This window comes from Branchiostoma floridae, chromosome 7 (assembly GCF_000003815.2).
Source record: "Branchiostoma floridae strain S238N-H82 chromosome 7, Bfl_VNyyK, whole genome shotgun sequence".
Classification (NCBI taxonomy): domain Eukaryota; kingdom Metazoa; phylum Chordata; class Leptocardii; order Amphioxiformes; family Branchiostomatidae; genus Branchiostoma; species Branchiostoma floridae.
In genome coordinates, this window is record NC_049985.1 from 20,622,048 (window position 1) to 20,640,124 (window position 18,077).

The window sequence follows — 18,077 nt, forward strand, 5'->3', positions numbered from 1 at the left end:
GTAAGAACACAATTACTCAGACTCTTTTGAGAAAACATGCATTCATATACGGATTTATGGTGCATTTGGGGGAATTTTCGCGTTCATTAACCCGGAAGTTTGCCAACAACAACGTGGCGTGGGTATCTCATCTGTGTCGCCGCAAAATTAGCGTTTTCTCGTCAAAACAAAAACAAAACTCCCGCTGAAGAGAACCGTGCAACATTTTAGATCCTAAGGATTATGTTTTCGATCAAACTATTTGTGGATAGCATGATGTGTCGGTTCTTTTAGCTGCGACTGGCACCTTGCGGCTGGGCGAGCGAAAATAATTTGTACGGCCAGCCCCGGCACGCTCAGCGTACAAGTTGGGTTTTGACGAGTGTCAAGATTCCAAACAAAGTTCGTAGAATGCACTGTTCTTGGAGTGAGACCTTGAAAAACGGGTTTTTAATGAGATTATCGTATGCGAAAGGGTGCCGACACACAATCGTCAACAATCATAACAATAGCAAAACAAACACTGTGTGGCTTGTCCGACAATGGGCTGTCCGGGCGTCCCCAAGCCGTAGCTTCCCTCTTTTCAACTTGGCCTCCTTGCTTCAATCAACGATTTTTTTTCCGTCAAGGTTGACGGATTGGTTGAAATCTTTTTCCGTCACACGCAGCAAATTTCCGTCAATTGACGGAAAAACGGACGCTGGCTAAAGCCCTGGAACCACACCAAGAGGAACACTATTATACTAACTGTACGATTTGCTCTTCCAGCCCCTGTGGGGACTGTTCCTGCCTGGCTACATGTCACTCCAAGCAGCCATCTAGGAATCAGGAATGTCATCGTTTACTGGAAGGTAAGATCAGTGCCAAATTACTGTCATCTAAGGCACCTAAGATGACTTTCCTCACTTCACTCAGGTGAACATGAGAACCTAACTACGATTAGGGAAGTCCCTTGGACTGGAAGTTAGATAGAGGTCCCGTGTTTGAGGAGAGCCTCACCTTGAGTATTACTAAAAGAACCCACCACACTTATAGGAGAAAGGGGTCCTTCCCAGTGTGAGTGGATCAAACAATAGTCATGGTGTGCTATATGCCATGAGGCAGCTTCCTTTATATGCGAATACATGTAGTTACTATGCGATCCAAAACAAAAACATGCAAATAAGAATCATTTATTTTTTGTACCAATACGACTTAACAGGAAAAAGTCTGAAGTCATATTACTGGTTTTATGATGACTGTTCCAGACAAAATTTGTCATACATGTACCATAATGATTGATCATTTGGGTTGTTCTTGAAGTTTACTAAAAATGTGTCATGATAAAGAGAACTTGGAATTACAAAGAACTCAAATTATTGGACATATAATATTTATACAATGAGTCAGACATAATATTTCTGAGTTCTTCTATTATAGGAGTTGCCTCAGAGAGACCAGAATGGGGTCATCAAAGATTACACTGTAGCAGTCGCCTCACGTGCCGAAAATGGGCATATCACGCAGGAAAGTTACAGACTTCTTACCGTGTCGGGCGACAAGAGACACGTAAATCTGACATCGGCACTGCAGCTGAAGTCGGACACCTCCTACGTTATCAAGGTTTACGCTTCCAATGAACTGGGCAGATCACAAGATACCGTCCTACAACTACCACAAGATGGCGAGGGTAAAATTCCAGTCATTTTTCTGTAATGGGACTTACAAATGTAGGCCGTGTTGATTGGATTTATGATATCATAATTAATGGCATCCGTTTGGAACCACAAATGTGACCATGCAGATAAAAAGTTTTGTGTCTACAATATGAAATGTAAGTCAGGAAGTTTAAAGGTTTAAACCATAATTATAGATACTTGGTTATTTTAAGTTTTATCTTCTTTGACTGTCACAGTGAAATTAACTTGTTGGTATTCCATAATTATTTCTTATAGCATATAGCATCATATTTGGCTCATTTGCAACTGCTTTGTATGATTTACAGTATGGTCAAAACCTGATTTTGGTAACAGTCCACAATTGTAGTGTGCACTGATGTCATCCTTATAATCTAATCAAAATGTCCTAAATGTAAGCAAGGCAAGGGATTGGAAGAGCAAACCAGAGCTATTGGACAAATATCATAATAACTAGGCTAATCTTGGACAAGCATATTGTACACCTCTTCCATTCACAGTAAAAATCACATTATTTTTTCACCTTCAGTGCCCACCATTCAGGCTTCAACAATCAACGTCAATGTGACATCGCCAACGTCTGTTACGTTGTCGTGGCAACAACCGGAGGAAACCCGTGTTCAACTCACTGGCTACATCATTTTTTGGATGGCGTGGAAGTCGGAAAATGGGATGTACACGTGGGGGGAGCCAGACTGGCAGAGTGTGGTTGATGACCAAGTGTTGGCCAGGACAATGGCACAACATGAGGTCTCGCGGGGGTTAGAAGGACGGACACGATACAGGTTCGGGATTGTGCTCATCTCCAGAGAAGGTTTCGGGGAGACAACGGTTATCAACGCGTACACTGAAGAGATGGGTAAGTTTGTGTTATGATAAGATTTTTGCATAATTTTGTCGTGTCTGTTGTCTAAAACAGGTTTATGTACATGTCCTCATTTCGTATCAATAATTATATAAAATGACAGGATATGGCATGTTATGTGATTTTCATCATCATCATCATCAACGATTTGCAGTGCCAGCCATACACATTTTACAATTATATAATATACAAGGCATTTTATGACATGACATGACATGTGTAACATGATGATAGGATATGATATGATATGATATGATATGCCTGCAGCTCCACGTGGCCAGGTAGAAGACCTCCACCTGTCCACATCAGGGCCCACCTCCCTACAGCTGACCTGGGAGCCACTACCTCTGGAGTGGCGTGGAGGGATCCTACAGGGGTACCAGGTGCAGTACTGCCCCCTGGTGGAAGGGATTGGAACTGCATGTGCAGGTGTGTGGATGTTACCACTTAACAGTCAATCATTACTGAAAATAGACCGTAATCATTGTAGCGTAAATTGGATGACAAAATTTACAAATGACCGTCTCATTATTCATTGAATTTGGGCACTCAAGAAATGAATTTTCAGATACTGTAAATGCAGAAATGTTCGCGGTGGATTAATGTTCGCGGTTTTCGCGGCGGCCGCTTCACCGCGAATTTAAAACCACCGCGAACATTTTTCTATAACAGTAAGAGACTACAATGCATGGTGCTACCGCGAAATTAAAACCACAGCGAAAAGTCCATTTTCCCGCTACCGCGAAATGAAATCCCCGCGAACTTAAATGCATTTACAGTATATCGTCCTTGGCTACAGTCTTACACCTATTTATTACTAAATGTAGTAGTTTATGATTCTCATTCATGGACTTACTGAAAATGTCTTGAAAATGAGTGTGTAACGTTACCTCAGAGATTACTAATGCTAACCGTTTCGTAAATCTCTTCAAATTCACTACCCACTGTATCTATAGGTCATGGTATTGCAAAGCAAGCCAACCCCCTCCTTCCACTGCTTTTTACCTCCCAAAGCATTTTACACCTGGGTGGAGAGAGGAAAGTTGTGTAAAGTGCCTTAGAAATTCCCAAGGACACAATATCTCGCCATGAATGCCAAGAGTTGAACCCTCTTGATTTTGTGTCTGCTAGCCTCGCCTGCCAGCTGTTGTACAATTCACCATCATGAAGCTTGTACAAATGTAAATGTTTATTAAGAGTAACACAATGAAATAGAGATGATGATGTTCTCTAATGTCCTTCTTGAAGAGGGATCCACCAAGACAGTAAACATCACGGGTGAGGAGACCGCATCACTGATCCTCCGGGGCCTGAGTCCATTCACCAGGTACACGGTGAGGATTGCAGCTGTGAACCGCCAGGGTTTGGGACAGTTCAGCGATGCATCTGTGCAAATAACAGCTGAATCAGGTGGGTGACACAGGTGTCCACAGTATACTGTGAAACTGACATTTTGTACCTAAAGGTGCACTCGAACTGCACTTGCGTCAAGCTAATGTATCACTGCGGGGTTCGAAAGATACTCATCGAATTTCAGAGATAAAGAACAAATTTTCTTACTTTTTGTGTATTTTGTCGTCTTCTAAGTCATACTTTTATGAATTACACAATATTTGAATTTAAAAAAATCAGAGAAAATTACAAAACAGTGATGCAGTGAACAAACCCCGCAGTGACGCAAGCTTGACACAGGTGCAGTGAGAGTGCACCTCAAGTATGGATGTGTAGTAGTAGCTATGTAGTTAACATCCTTGGTCTGAATCTGAATTGAAACAATGCTTATCAGAAAATCATTCCTTTTCGTTTAGAATGATGTAGAGTAACATACTTTTTACAGCTCCAGAGGACCCTCCGACAGATGTCCGTTTCTCACAAGTCACAGCGAGAGTTCTACAGTTAACCTGGGACCTGCCGAGGACACCCAACGGCATCATCACATACTACATGGCAGAGGTGAACAACATACTTAACATGCATTGGCATAATACCGGTAGTAAGACTTATACCGGTAGATTAAAAATACTGGAACTTAAAGAGATCTACACATGCAACAATAGTTATTTCTGAGCTGTGCACACTTCAGACAATCTAGGTGTCCAATACACCATTTACAAAGCATCGATAACAATGCATTCGAAGACAACAAGGCCAAAAGTTTTCAGTATACTTTTTTTTAAATTTCGGGGTAGGCAGCTCGTCGTGGGACGAACACACTGTCACATTCATTGCCAAATTTATATAGATCATAATTACACATGCTCACGGCACAAGACGAACATGATTCAACAACAATCTTGAATTTCTGTTGGTGACCTACAACTCATGTAAAAGTGTGAAGAACCGTTGCATAATAGCCCGGATCTACGACTGAATGGGCAAAATTTAACGTACGCAGCCATTTTCCCGCCATTTTTATATCTACGCTAGCAGTGAAGTGTTACGTCATAGCGGTTGTGACGGACAGAAGTTAAATGAAAATTCTTGACAGTATACGTCCGTTTTCTCATGACATTTTGTATGCTCATGCAGGTTTATGTTTTATGCATTTACTGACAGAAAAGGAAGGAACATCAGAGGATGTATAAATGTACATAGCGGCAGTTAATTGTGCCGTGTTTCTTCCTACCGGTATTTTGTACCCCCTCCCAACCACGCGCCCGTTCGCCGTGTAATTCCGCGGCGTGTTACAATTACAATATTACGCTTTTAGCAGGACAAGAGTGGCAGAAAAGTTACACAGAAGAAGTGGCAAGGGTAACCTATAACAGCAACATGTAACTGGAGAAAATGATGCGTTGACAATTTGTCAAATCAATATGGCTAGAGAAATCGTCGTAAACGTACCGGTATTATGATAATAGATGTTACTGCTTTTTAGTTGACTTTCATGTGACAGGTATGAACATTGCATCCAAATCATTTTTCTATGCGCATGTATGTACTTGAATATGTAGTTCACAGTCCTTCTATCCTTCCATCTACCCATCCCTTCATTTTCTTAAGTTTTGACTTTTATTTAACCTTGAAAATTATATCTTGTTTGGCCTTGGCCATTGACTTCAAGGGAAGCAGAAGTCAGGAGTCTTTTCTTCAGGATATCAATTCCTAGTTTTACCATTGATTAAATCCACACCTTCCTTCCTCATTTGCTCTCCAGGTTAATAGTGATGTTCACCAGCTTGTAGATGTTGACACGATACCTGTGTACGGGAACACAAACTACACCGTTCGGCTGCAGGCCTGCACCACTGCTGGCTGTGGGCCCTTCTCATCCAGTCACTCTGTCACTACACCTATCGCTGGTAAGTTTTACTTTACAGTTTGTAACAGTAACCTTAACTTCTCATCCAGTCACTCTGTCACTACACCTATTGGTGGTAAGTTTTACATAACTGTAACCTTAACTTCCCATCCAGTCACTCTGTCACTACACCTATCGGTGGTAAGTTTTACTTTACAGTTTGTAACTGTAACCTTAACTTCTCATCCAGTCACTCTGTCACTACACCTATCAGTGGTAAGTTTTACTTTACAGTTTGTAACTGTAACCTTAACTTCCCATCCAGCCACTCTGTCACTACACCTATCGGTGGTAAGTTTTACTTTACAGTTTGTAACAGTAACCTTAATTTCTCATCCAGTCACTCTGTCACTACACCTATCGGTGGTAAGTTTTACTTTACAGTTTGTAACAGTAACCTTAATTTCTCATCCAGTCACTCTGTCACTACACCTATCGGTGGTAAGTTTTACTTTACAGTTTGTAACAGTAACCTTAATTTCTCATCCAGTCACTCTGTCACTACACCTATCGGTGGTAAGTTTTACATAACTGTAACCTTAATTTCTCATCCAGTCACTCTGTCACTACACCTATCGGTGGTAAGTTTTACTTTACAGTATGTAACAGTAACCTTAATTTCTCATCCAGTCACTCTGTCACTACACCTATCGCTGGTAAGTTTTACTTTACAGTATGTAACAGTAACCTTAATTTCTCATCCAGTCACTCTGTCACTACACCTATCGGTGTTTAGTTTTACATAACTGTAACCTTAACTTCTCATCCAGTCACTCTGTCACTACACCTATTGGTGGTAAGTTTTACTTTACAGTTTGTAACAGTAACCGTAATTTCTCATCCAGTCACTCTGTCACTACACCTATTGGTGGTAAGTTTTACTTTACAGTTTGTAACAGTAACCTTAATTTCTCATCCAGTCACTCTGTCACTACACCTATCGCTGGTAAGTTTTACTTTACAGTATGTAACAGTAACCTTAATTTCTCATCCAGTCACTCTGTCACTACACCTATCGGTGTTTAGTTTTACATTACAGTCTGTAACTGTTACTGTACAGTAACCTTAACATCTCCTCCAGTCAGTCTATTCATGCCTTTCTACCCCTCTCTATATACAAATGTACATTGTACAACCCTGGTATTTATGGGTTTTTTTTAACGTCTTATTTCCAATATTTTCAATTCCCAGCTCCAGAAGCTCCACCCTTACCAATAGTATCTGAGTTCAAGTCATCACCATCGACCGTTCACCTCCGTCCAGTCACTCCGGCCCATCCAAATGGCCCGATTGACCACTACCTGGTGTCGTACATGCAAAAGGACGATCAAGGGAGATCCCAGCCTCTTGTGCAGAGAGTGGAGGGGACAGCAGAGGCAGTTGTAGAGGTGGACTGTACCGAGAACAAAGCTGTTCTGTATGAGTTCTGGGTACAGGCTGTCAACAGGGATGAAGAGGGGAAACTGCTGCCGGGAGATCCCAGTGAAAGGCTGGAAAGACAGATGTGCCTGGGTAAGTAATGATTCAATAGTTTTGACTCTGGTCTGGATGTTGGATACTTTGGATCTTGACCAGTCAGACAAACTTGGCCCAACAACCTGTCAACTCAGCCCAACACCTGAGTCCTAACCCTAAACCCTGGTCAGGGTGTTGGGCCAAGTTGAGTTGGCAGAGTTGGTAATGGGTTGAATCATCTGTCTAGTTTTTGTGAACAAAAGGCTGTTTATATTTAAAAGATTTTTTTAAAGGCTTGTGCTCACTATGCTGCCAAGTACTCTTACATATAGACCACCGCATTAAGTAGCAACAAGTAAATGTTAAAAGTAGTACACGTGCAATTTCAGTAATACCCAAGGTACATGTACAAAAAAAATGTAATACTATGCACATGTCAGGTGTTCAAGTTCAAAATATTCTTGAGAAGTCCCTTTTAAACCTAAATTTTATTTGGTGGTCTTGGAGTACCTGGCAGAATTATTAAGTCAATATCACATTAACTTATGATATATGATAAGCTGCTGATGTAACTTTTTATATTTGTAATATACTTTGTGATCATTCTGTGATTGTATGTCAATAAGATCAGTCTCATGATGATTTTTGTCTCTTTTTTCTTTTCCAGTTCCAGTGGTGAGAGTTGATGGTATGTACTGTACAGTTTACAGTCATACTTTGACAACACTTACTACATGACTTGTACATTTACTGTTTTACTGTACCTGAAAATAAAATTAAAGTAATCCTTGCATTAAAGTCATTTCATCTGAAATTGGGCTGTAATTTGTATCATATAATGTCTGGAAATTCGTCTTTGATTTTTTACTCTTGACAAAAAACTGTTACAGGAATGAAATGAAAATTTGGTCTGAATTGTAAATTGTAACTTTAACAAATGAATAGTGAACACATGTCTATTGGTAAACTAATAATAGCACATATATGCATATTAATTACTTGCATCAATTAATGACAGTTCTATGTCCTTCTGTTGCTAGGCATACCCGTTGCCATAGTGATCCCAGTTGTCGCTGGCATCATCAGCATCATTCTGGTCACTTCCCTGGTTTGGAAGAACAGACACAGGTACTAGTCATTTTAATCATAGTAGTATGGAAGTTGCTTCATTCATTCAATGATAATGGATTGATATCAGTTTCTAGAACATACTTTTAACAATTTACACCCATCTTCTAGCCTCCACTGGGCTCCGCAGATCGATGGTCTAATAGTGCAATTTTGGTTGATGTATGCTGTGTAGTGAAATAGGGGCCTAAGTTGTACATGTATATGTTAGAGAGTACATGTACATGTATACTGAATGGGTAAGTTGTAAAATGGATTCAATTTGATACTTGTTATCCATTCCATGACTTTGACATGATTAAAAAATGTACCTTTCTTCATCTAGGGTGAAGCGCAAACTCTTTCCTAAAGTTCCGGGTCCTGTCTTGTTTCTAGAGGAGGTATGGAATGTGCTCTTTGTGGTCCTTTTTGATACTTAGGAATTTTGATACTATCTTATGCTACCATAATATCTGCTTGGAGATTATGTGTTCAGAAACTTCTTAAGTTTTTAACTCGGGTGTTTGTGTTCAAGGAACCTGGTCTTATTTCTTATATTCCTTGACAAAGAATACAGTCAATCAGTCCAAATTATTGTGCTGGATTTTACATTTCAACTTTATCCAGAAAAATTCTACCGACAAAGATAAATTCCATGTTGAAATTAGAATGAGGTTGCGTTATGAGCACTTGGTTATGCTAAAATCTGGTCTTTAATTTGCTTTCAGGATGGACCCTACTCTGCCTTGTATGTCGTTACCGCTACCAATAAACATGAACCCGAGACTTGTGATGACATTTCTGACTTCCTAAGAGAAGGCGGTGAAGTGTCACTACTAACAGATGGCTGTGACCAGCTAAATAATAAAGATTCAAAGGAGGCAAGGCGATCCGCTCCTAAGACACCTCTTGGTTCAATGTCGTACGTCTCTCGGCAAGAGGACAGCTCACCCCCATCTGTAAATGGAGTATCCCAAACTCCTGAATGTCATTCGCCAACTGGTAACCTTGAGATGACGTCTTTGTGGGATGTTGAAAAAACTCCCTGTAACAAAGACCAAACAAAATCTCCGGCTGCGTATGTCAGGGTGGTACCGGAGGGCGAAGAAGAGTTCTATTGTGTAACAGGAACGTTGCTTGACAAGACGTTACCGGAATCTGGCACACCGTATGTCACTAATCTGCCCTCTCCATCACCAAATAATGGAGAAAATGTAGATCCTAAACCAGAGGCGGATTTCTATTGCGTGACAGGAACTTTTCATGATGGTACGTCCCCGCGGCTAACTGGACAGCAGGCATCTCCAGTACCCAACGTGCCTTATGTCACAAACATTCCCTCCCCACCTTGTAGTGGCCATAGCGTAGGTTCCGAACCAGACAGCAAAGAGCACTTTGGGTACCAAGCACGTCATAGCCTTGAGTCACCCTGTGAGGAAAAGGAGGTGCTTTCTTCTAACCAAGAGGGAGGTGAAGGTTGTTGCCATGGAGATCAAGGTCATCATCCTGACAAGGAACTTCAGAGTCTAAACTTGAACCTTGACGGCTACGTGCAACGAAGCTTGCCTGACGGGACTTCTGTCACAAAAATGCCTGACAATGTCAGCCCAACCTTTGCGCCATACACACCACATTAATTCAGTAAGATTATCTATCTGCTGGCATGCATGGATCTGGCCCAGTGGCTCAACCTCAAGTGACTCTGGATAAGATAGTCATGAGTTTGAGTTCTGTCTGTTTACGCAGGCCCACCTTGCATTCTACAGGTTGCAGTCATGAGACTCATTGTAAATTTAAAAATTGCATATTAATCAAAACACAAGCTACAATGTAAATGACTGTAGTGAACCTAGCTTGTACTAGTAAGTAAAATATGCTGGTTAGTGTTTAGCATGCTGGCATCATTTAGGAAATATGCATACTAAAGATACAGAATCATAATACTTTTATTGGAATCCTAAATGTCCAGACAGCGTACATGGTTCAATGTATTTTAAGGCTTTTAGAGAATTATGGAAAATATGCTGCATTGCTCACTGTTCTCAGCTAATTTTAGATCAAACATATTAAAAATATTTTGATATCTTTAGTCCTCTCTGATATCGTACTTATTATCTTATCAACATTTCATTTTGGCATGAACAAGTAACATTCAATGTACCTTTGTCGACATGTCCTGACTAAAATTAAGAGACCATAGGTAATCAATGACATGATTGTATATGGATGTAAAACCCTGTTCATGGATGAGATAAATCTCAATTTCATCTACTTATTAATAATCCACTTCCTGAAGTAGATTCAGATCTGGTTTAATAACCCTCGGAGCCAGATTCAGATTGGTCATACCAGTCTTTGCATATCAGGATAAATGCCAAGGCCTGGGTTAGTCTACATGTAGCCTGGGAACCATCGAGAACTCCTCGCTATTTCAAATAAAGTTAGTCAACAAAGTCAAGTACAATTTACAATAATCTGCCCAACAGTTTAATGTACAATCCTTTAACACCATTGTAAATCATAAGCTGGAAATATACTAAGACATGCAAAATTTTTATTTAGTACTTCAATAATTGTCAGGCACTTTGTCCTTGCACCTGTACATGACTGTTAACATACATTTTTTTGTACATAATGTAGTTAAGTCCAAACTGACATTGTGCACAATTATCCACAATGTTGATGATTATGCAGTAACGTGAATCGTACAGCTGCATATGAGCAAAAGCACAAATAATATCCTGCGGCAGAGTTCCATAGGCCACGTTGATTTGATTAGTAATGCATGGATTACATCCCCACGTCAATTTTTGGCCATTTCCAAAATTAAAGCTTTTGCAAAAAATATTGGAAAATGGACACTTAGTGTCTTTTATGCCAGAGTCAATTTAAAAGTCAAATATCCGAAGAAGTGAATTGTTCAAAATCCTGGACTGTGTCATTTGTTCAACCTTCCTAACCATTTATGAAGGCAACTTTTTTTTTTTACATTCTTTTTGCACACTCACAGCAGTTCCCAGAGGATATCATTCATATACATGAGGGCTTTAAATCAACTTATATAATACTTAATATAAAAATTATATATTGATATAAGCTTCCCAATACATCTTTGACATTTCACAATTGAGGCCAAATTTATCGACACCCACACTGTACACAGTTGTGACTTTTCTGAATGAGTTGAAGTATCTAATAATAGTTCTTAAGTTTTGCTACACCTCGCAAATATTTCAATTTATGAGATTAAAAAACACACAAACACAAACATTGGACTGTATCTTTTGTACTTTAGAAGGGTAAAATTCATTTTTAGCATAGTGCCTTCAAAATGGCTCCGATTAAACCTACATTTAATGTATGATGAATGCAACGATTTACCATATCTAAGGCCTTAAAAAACATTGTTTCTGACTACCTGTCTATGCAAAAACCTGACATTTGCATATAACAAAAGACTGCTACTTCTTGCAAGAAGACTGTGTATTGTTTATTGTGTATTGCAGATGTATTTTATCATTGGGGCTAAAAGAAGTGGCACTAGTACTGTGTGTTAAAAGACTTCCTGTTTAAATCTGTTCCCATTATAACAATTGCCCTATATATACATTTTATAGAAATTCAGCAGACATTTCCAACAAAGTGTGCTGACACATCCATGATCCCTCTAAGCTTACACTGTTACAGTGCAACATCTTAGTTTATAATACACATATTCTATCTGATACATCTCACATTCAGTCACCATTGAATAGCTAATTTCTTTACACATCAGTACACAATTATGGTTTACTGTGTCAGATTTCCATAACAATTCCTTACTGAAGTATGCATGTAACGTTACAATGTCACTGAGAAGCAGCTACTTAGTACATACATGTGCTAACATAACAAACTACAACATATCTCATTAGAACGTGACAACTTTTAACTGAATGAAAATCGGTTCTGACTTAGGCCACATTTCATGATTATAGTAATTGTTATGGTTTGACCATCTCTCACATACATGTATAATCTCAGTTGGGAGGGGGTGGGTGGAAAAACTCCCCTGCATTGATCTTTACCCTGTTGTAAAGAAACGATTCTTTTTCTCTGAAAACAAACAATAGTAAGAGAAAACATACTTATATTACGTTTAAAGGGCCTGGTCAACAAGACATGTCATATAAAGGAATACTGGAGATTAAACTTTGTTCAGTCTCCAACTCTTTTAAGTGAGACATGTAAGATAGATGATGAAGACAAAGTAAAACACAATCACTGTCAATGCTAGAGAGATTTAAGTCCATGTACATGTAAGTACTTGTAGTAAGTCCAGGGCTATATAATCATAAGCTACTTATTCCATATGCATCCATCCCTGAATCTTTTGCCATGCCTACAAATATAAAGAACATGCAAGACTTCTAACTCCTTGACTAGCTATAAAAAAAACACTCAAGAAACAAAAGTTTTTGTTGGTCTAACCAAAGCAACATTTGGTACATTAACTGCTTATTGATAATCCAGTGTTATGCAACATAACAAATGCTCATCCAAAGAGAATAACTATGTAACTATTTTAGGCAAAAATATGCTAAACCCTTTTATGGTAACATTTTTGAGATCTGGTAACTTCTGCCTAAATGAATGAACAAATTTCAATCACTTTGTTTTTCTCTTTCCTGATTATCAGTTAAGTGCCTTGTTAAATAGTTTTCATAATTTTTTTTATAAATCCAGTTTCTGACCCTAAACATCTAATTCCCATCTGGAAATCCGTGTAATATACAACTTTCAATTAGATCTAAATTGATACAAAATATCCATATACAACTCTGGAATGCATCTGAAAGAATGCACATGCACAACTACGATTAAAGCTTTAGAAATTTTAGGACAACTTCCTCTGACAAGGAAAAGAATTTTTTTCACATTTTGACATCACACATTTATCTCGCCCGTTGTTCTGATGTACGTGGTATTTTCAGCAGCATGATTTGGAGCTTCTTTGCCGGGTGTCAGCGTGGAAATCCCGGCGACCGTTGCCGGGGCGAACGGGAACCCCTGCAGGATGTTGGGCATGGATTTGCTGATGTAGTTCTTCAGTTGGCTCTCTGGAGAGGACGGCTCTTCCACGGTGGTGCTCGGGTTGCTCTCATCAGCCGTGTATCCGGACGATCCTGACGTCACCGGCAGTGATTCCAGACTGTACCGTGTTTGATAGTCCGGCTCGACGAACTGGCCTGGCTTTCCCGTCGCCGCCCGGACGTACCCATCCATCGGTTTGACCTTTCCCTGGGCTGGTTTTGCCATATCATTGCGGAGAGTGTAGGTCTGGAGGTAGTCTGGAGTGTCGACACCACTCTTCACGTTGTAGTCTTCTCCGGCTCCCATGCGAACATAGTCCATGATCCCGTCTGCCGTTTTCAGGTAATCAGCAACGTCTTGGATTGGGGACTCTGGTGATCTAGCAGGAGGATCATCAGCTGCAGCGGCTCCCATCTCTACCAGTTCAATACCCTCAGGGCTGACACTTGGCTGACCAACCACAGGTTTTTCCTCATTCTCTCCCAGTTTGGTGTAAGGAGCAATGGAGCCACCCGACTCCTTGCTAACCTGTAATTGTAACAAAATGTAAATTATGTTTAGTATTGATCATGTACAGCATAACACATTTATCATGTTCAATAACGCAGAATGAGGTTGTACTTGCTTTTGTATTTGGTGACTGTTTGAGTTTGCGTACAGTAACCATCTAACTGCACCTACTCTTTGGATATGTAGCACTTTTTAAAAAAATGTTCCATAATCTACAGCTGCAACTACAGTACAATTACGTACATGTTATAGGCAGGGAGAAGAAGAAACATAAACTTTTATGGTGGTTTTGAGCTTATGGTGTAGTGGTAACTGCCAAAACAGCAAACATTTCTACGTTAATTTGTCAAACTTGCCAAATTGCAAAATAGTGAAACAAACAAACCTGTGCCTGGAGAGCCTGTGGGTCCAGTCCCTTGGGCTGGCTGTTGTCGGCAGGCTCCGCCTCACCAACAGCAGGGTCCGTGCTGTAGCCACTGGAGCGGCGATCATCGGCCGAGTTCTGATCAACAGGCTTTTCTTCCGTCTGAAACAAACACCACTGGTTATTGATTTGTCTTTTAGATATCACATTAAACTACATTACATCATGGCAAGTTTAAACATTCCTTCATTTATCTTGGGAACAAAAATGTCATTTTTACAGCTGCTTCTTTTTTCATTGCCATAAATCATAGTAGTAGTAGTAGTAGTAGTAGTAACTGTTACTAGTAGAAGAGTAATACGGTGTATTACTGTAACAGCACTGTCTATATTACTTGAAAAATGAATTTGCTTTTGAACTTTATTTGAATTAGTTGGACATTTGAATGAATTATGTCAGTTAATTACACCTGCACTCTATCTTGCAAAGCTTCATGGTTTATCATGACCCATGAGCAGCAGTAAGAGCTTTAGTCGGATAACAGATGAAAGGTCTTTACTCAAAACCACATTGTTTTCAAGTTTCAAGGACCATCTGTCATCTTCTTTAGGGCTAATTTCATAAGTATATGACAGTACTACATGTCTGGAACTGCATTATTTTGATGTTGTTTAGCAATTGGGTTCGGGTTAGGGAATTGGTTGTCACTGAATTTGCCCCAAGATAAAAAAATTGCTTGTAAAAACATTGACACCACGGATATTTCTATTGCTGTTGATAATTGGCCAAAGGAAATGCTCCTCCCTGTTGAGTGCATAAATATCTCGGGGCCAAATTTGATTACTGTTTAGCTAGAGTCTAAAAATGACTACTATGGTTCTACCACTATATGAGATGGCTGAATAATGCTTGAGTACTTGTGGTACCTTGTCGACTGTATCTGTGATGGGCATAGTCGAGTTCATGTTGGCATCACTCTGGACCAACTGGACCCTTTCCGACCCTCTGTTCAAGAAGTCAGCAATGTTGTCCACTTGTTCCTTCTCGTTGTTGTAGCAATAGCTAATGGTAGGGAAGTTCAGCTGGGAGTATGTATTGTAAGGGTCCATCATAGGCTGAAGGAAAAAAAACAGAATATATAAAAAATTTCAATCAAAAGGAACAATACTGCTGATGTTTGGGAAATGGTTGGACGACTAAAAACCAGGTTGTACAGCAAATTGCTCACTATACCAGAATGAAGCAGTTTAAGAACGTCTTTAGGCTACTGAACTCGTGAATTGCGTTGTTTTTAATCTGTTGATGATTCGTTATACATGATACTACATGTAGATCAATGCCCCCAGACCCATCTTGTATGTTGTCCTAATATTAATATGTATCTCAATACTTTTTTTTCATGTTTTCATGTGTTATAATAAGCACTTTAGATAACGGTGATCGATTTGAAATGTATTTTAACAAGTATTGACAAAGGTAGATTTTATATACAGTTTAATAATTAATGAACGAGTTACGGTTATAATCAATAGCAATGTTAGCTCTTGAGCACTTCATCAGGACCCAATCTTAGGGCCCTGCTGCATGATCTGTAAATTTCCAGCACAGATTATCCATATGATTTTGAAAAATTAGAGAGCTTAGCTGCACAGTGAACAACAAGTAGACAAGCAAACAATTTTGTACCTCATCCACGTCATAATACGGCAGTACAGGCCCGGGCACATAGGGGAACAGCTTTTTCTTCAGGCTGGAAAACATCACATCAAGTTAGCTCATCAGATAAAGTATTACAATGCTATCTAATACTGATCACTTGTCAGTCAGAAAGTATGAGTGTGCAGATTTTTAAGGCATCATGTTATACATCTAAGGCAATGATGATCTGATTATATGGATGACGATTCCTCAGGGAACTCCAAAACTGAAAAAGAATGCAATCTAAATGATTGGTTGAAGGAAGGTTAAAAAAAATGACGTAAGGCTGAAAAAATAACGGAACACACCAAACTTCACTTTTGTTCCTTCACATCTTCACATCTTTGAATTTGGAATTCAGTTTTGCATTCTTCGACATTAGTAGAAACTTGACATTTTCTGCAATTTTTTTCCAAACTACATTGTGTCAGTGACTTAATACCCAATTTGCAGCGGCCTTATATGATTTACAATTACTGTGTTGTCAAAAGCTTTTTGGAAGCAGACCAAATTGATGCATGCCTGAATGTCATCCATATAATGAAATAAAAAAGTGCAAAGTTTGTTACTACATGACTGTATATGGTTAGTCCCATGTACTGGAAGATTCAGCAAATTTATCAATAAAAAGATACATGTACATGTGGTGAGGTGTGCTTGAGTCTTTACCTACATATATTATTTTTTTTAGTACCTTTCTGTAGAATACAATCATCATGTACAGTTGTAGTATGGTGCAAACTTCACAACAAATCTTTAACAGAAAAATAATTTTGACAAATACATGTAATTTAGAGTTTAATTTACATAATTATACAGTATTTTTCAAACATACAATGTACAGTACTGTGATATACAGTCATATACATGTACCTGTCCTTGTTCTTCTTGAAAAGACATCCAACAAACGCCAGTGTCACCACCAAGGCTGCCACAATGACAATAATTGTCACTGGCACAGAAGGTCCTACAGACAAAAAAATTTTAACAAACATTGATACAATGTATTGTAGAAAGAAAATGGGTAACACGAAAACAATGGTTCTCAGATAGTACATGAAGCTGGAGGTTCCGTGTTTGGGAAGAACCAGAATTCTTAAAGCACCTTAAGTTTTAAGATCCCATTGCTTAAGAGTCCACAAAAGTGTGGATTTATCTGTTTGGTGCTACACTTTTTTTGTACTATTGCTCGACATAACACCAAAAAATGGTGTGCTGTGCCTTAAAGGTGTTTACTGGATATGCAATGCAAACAAATATTACAAAGATGCCATGTTCTCAATATTTCTTAGACCACAGGGGACTGTTGACATGTACATGTATATGGGTGACCTTGGGTACTGCAAAATTGATGCTAGCCTTCGAGACATTATGTAACGTTTAAAGAAAAGGAACATAAATTCTAATGTCTGGCTCCATTAACTTCCCTCTTTTTGTGATTTGCAAAACTAACACTATGTCTTGCTACCAGTATGCAAGTTAACTACTAGTATTGTCAAATTCATCAATTTAAATCATGGTGCATGCAGATGTAGATAACTTCATGATCATGTACAAAAGAAAATGTGGCTTCAAGGCTCTTGCTTCTTACCTGATTGCTGTGTCTGCTTACACTGAGGATCACTCAGATCACTGCTACCCTTGGTGTTAAATGCTTCCACTTGGACACGGTACCAGGTGTAGGGCATCAACCCCTCCAGCTGGTGGGAAATGGTATCTTCCCCCTGGGCAATGACCTCACTGGTTTCTGAGCAAGGACCTGTTGAAAGGAATAACTTTTTGGTAATACCAAAGATAAGACTCTGTGGATCAGTGGGCCTGCTAGTCAGCCCCAGCTAAGACAACTTGTAAGTAGGGGTGGGTTCTGGTTCACTGTACAGGTACAAAAATATTTGACTGAAAAAAACAGTCACGCATATGCAGGAAGCCGTTGTAAATAGGAATTTCAACCTGAAATATGAAAATTTTAAAATGCCAGTGCGGGTCGGATACTCCACCAAACCGTCCCGGGTGCAAAGTTGATAATTTTTTGAGTTTCACAAACGATCA

The 18,077-nt window shown here is 39.4% G+C and overlaps 2 protein-coding genes across 2 annotated transcripts in view; one reads left to right on the forward strand and one right to left on the reverse strand.

Moving 5' to 3' along the window:
* The window catches only part of LOC118419505 (protein sidekick-2-like), a 13,271-nt gene extending 2,799 nt beyond the window's left edge, over window positions 1-10,472 (forward strand). Inside the window, exons 4-15 of the mRNA XM_035825914.1 lie at window positions 748-830; window positions 1,399-1,648; window positions 2,185-2,514; window positions 2,788-2,949; window positions 3,769-3,930; window positions 4,358-4,473; window positions 5,678-5,822; window positions 7,013-7,333; window positions 7,944-7,964; window positions 8,317-8,404; window positions 8,730-8,784; window positions 9,112-10,472. Of these exons, the coding sequence (XP_035681807.1) occupies window positions 748-830; window positions 1,399-1,648; window positions 2,185-2,514; window positions 2,788-2,949; window positions 3,769-3,930; window positions 4,358-4,473; window positions 5,678-5,822; window positions 7,013-7,333; window positions 7,944-7,964; window positions 8,317-8,404; window positions 8,730-8,784; window positions 9,112-10,020 (2,642 nt within the window). The 3' untranslated portion in view covers window positions 10,021-10,472. The remainder of the gene's footprint in view (window positions 1-747; window positions 831-1,398; window positions 1,649-2,184; window positions 2,515-2,787; window positions 2,950-3,768; window positions 3,931-4,357; window positions 4,474-5,677; window positions 5,823-7,012; window positions 7,334-7,943; window positions 7,965-8,316; window positions 8,405-8,729; window positions 8,785-9,111) is intronic.
* Window positions 10,473-11,632: 1,160 nt separating this feature from the next.
* The window catches only part of LOC118420158, a 65,938-nt gene continuing 59,493 nt past the window's right edge, over window positions 11,633-18,077 (reverse strand). Inside the window, exons 18-19 of the mRNA XM_035826868.1 lie at window positions 14,352-14,492; window positions 11,633-13,984 (exon numbers count right to left, since the gene is read on the reverse strand). Of these exons, the coding sequence (XP_035682761.1) occupies window positions 13,310-13,984; window positions 14,352-14,492 (816 nt within the window). The 3' untranslated portion in view covers window positions 11,633-13,309. The remainder of the gene's footprint in view (window positions 13,985-14,351; window positions 14,493-18,077) is intronic.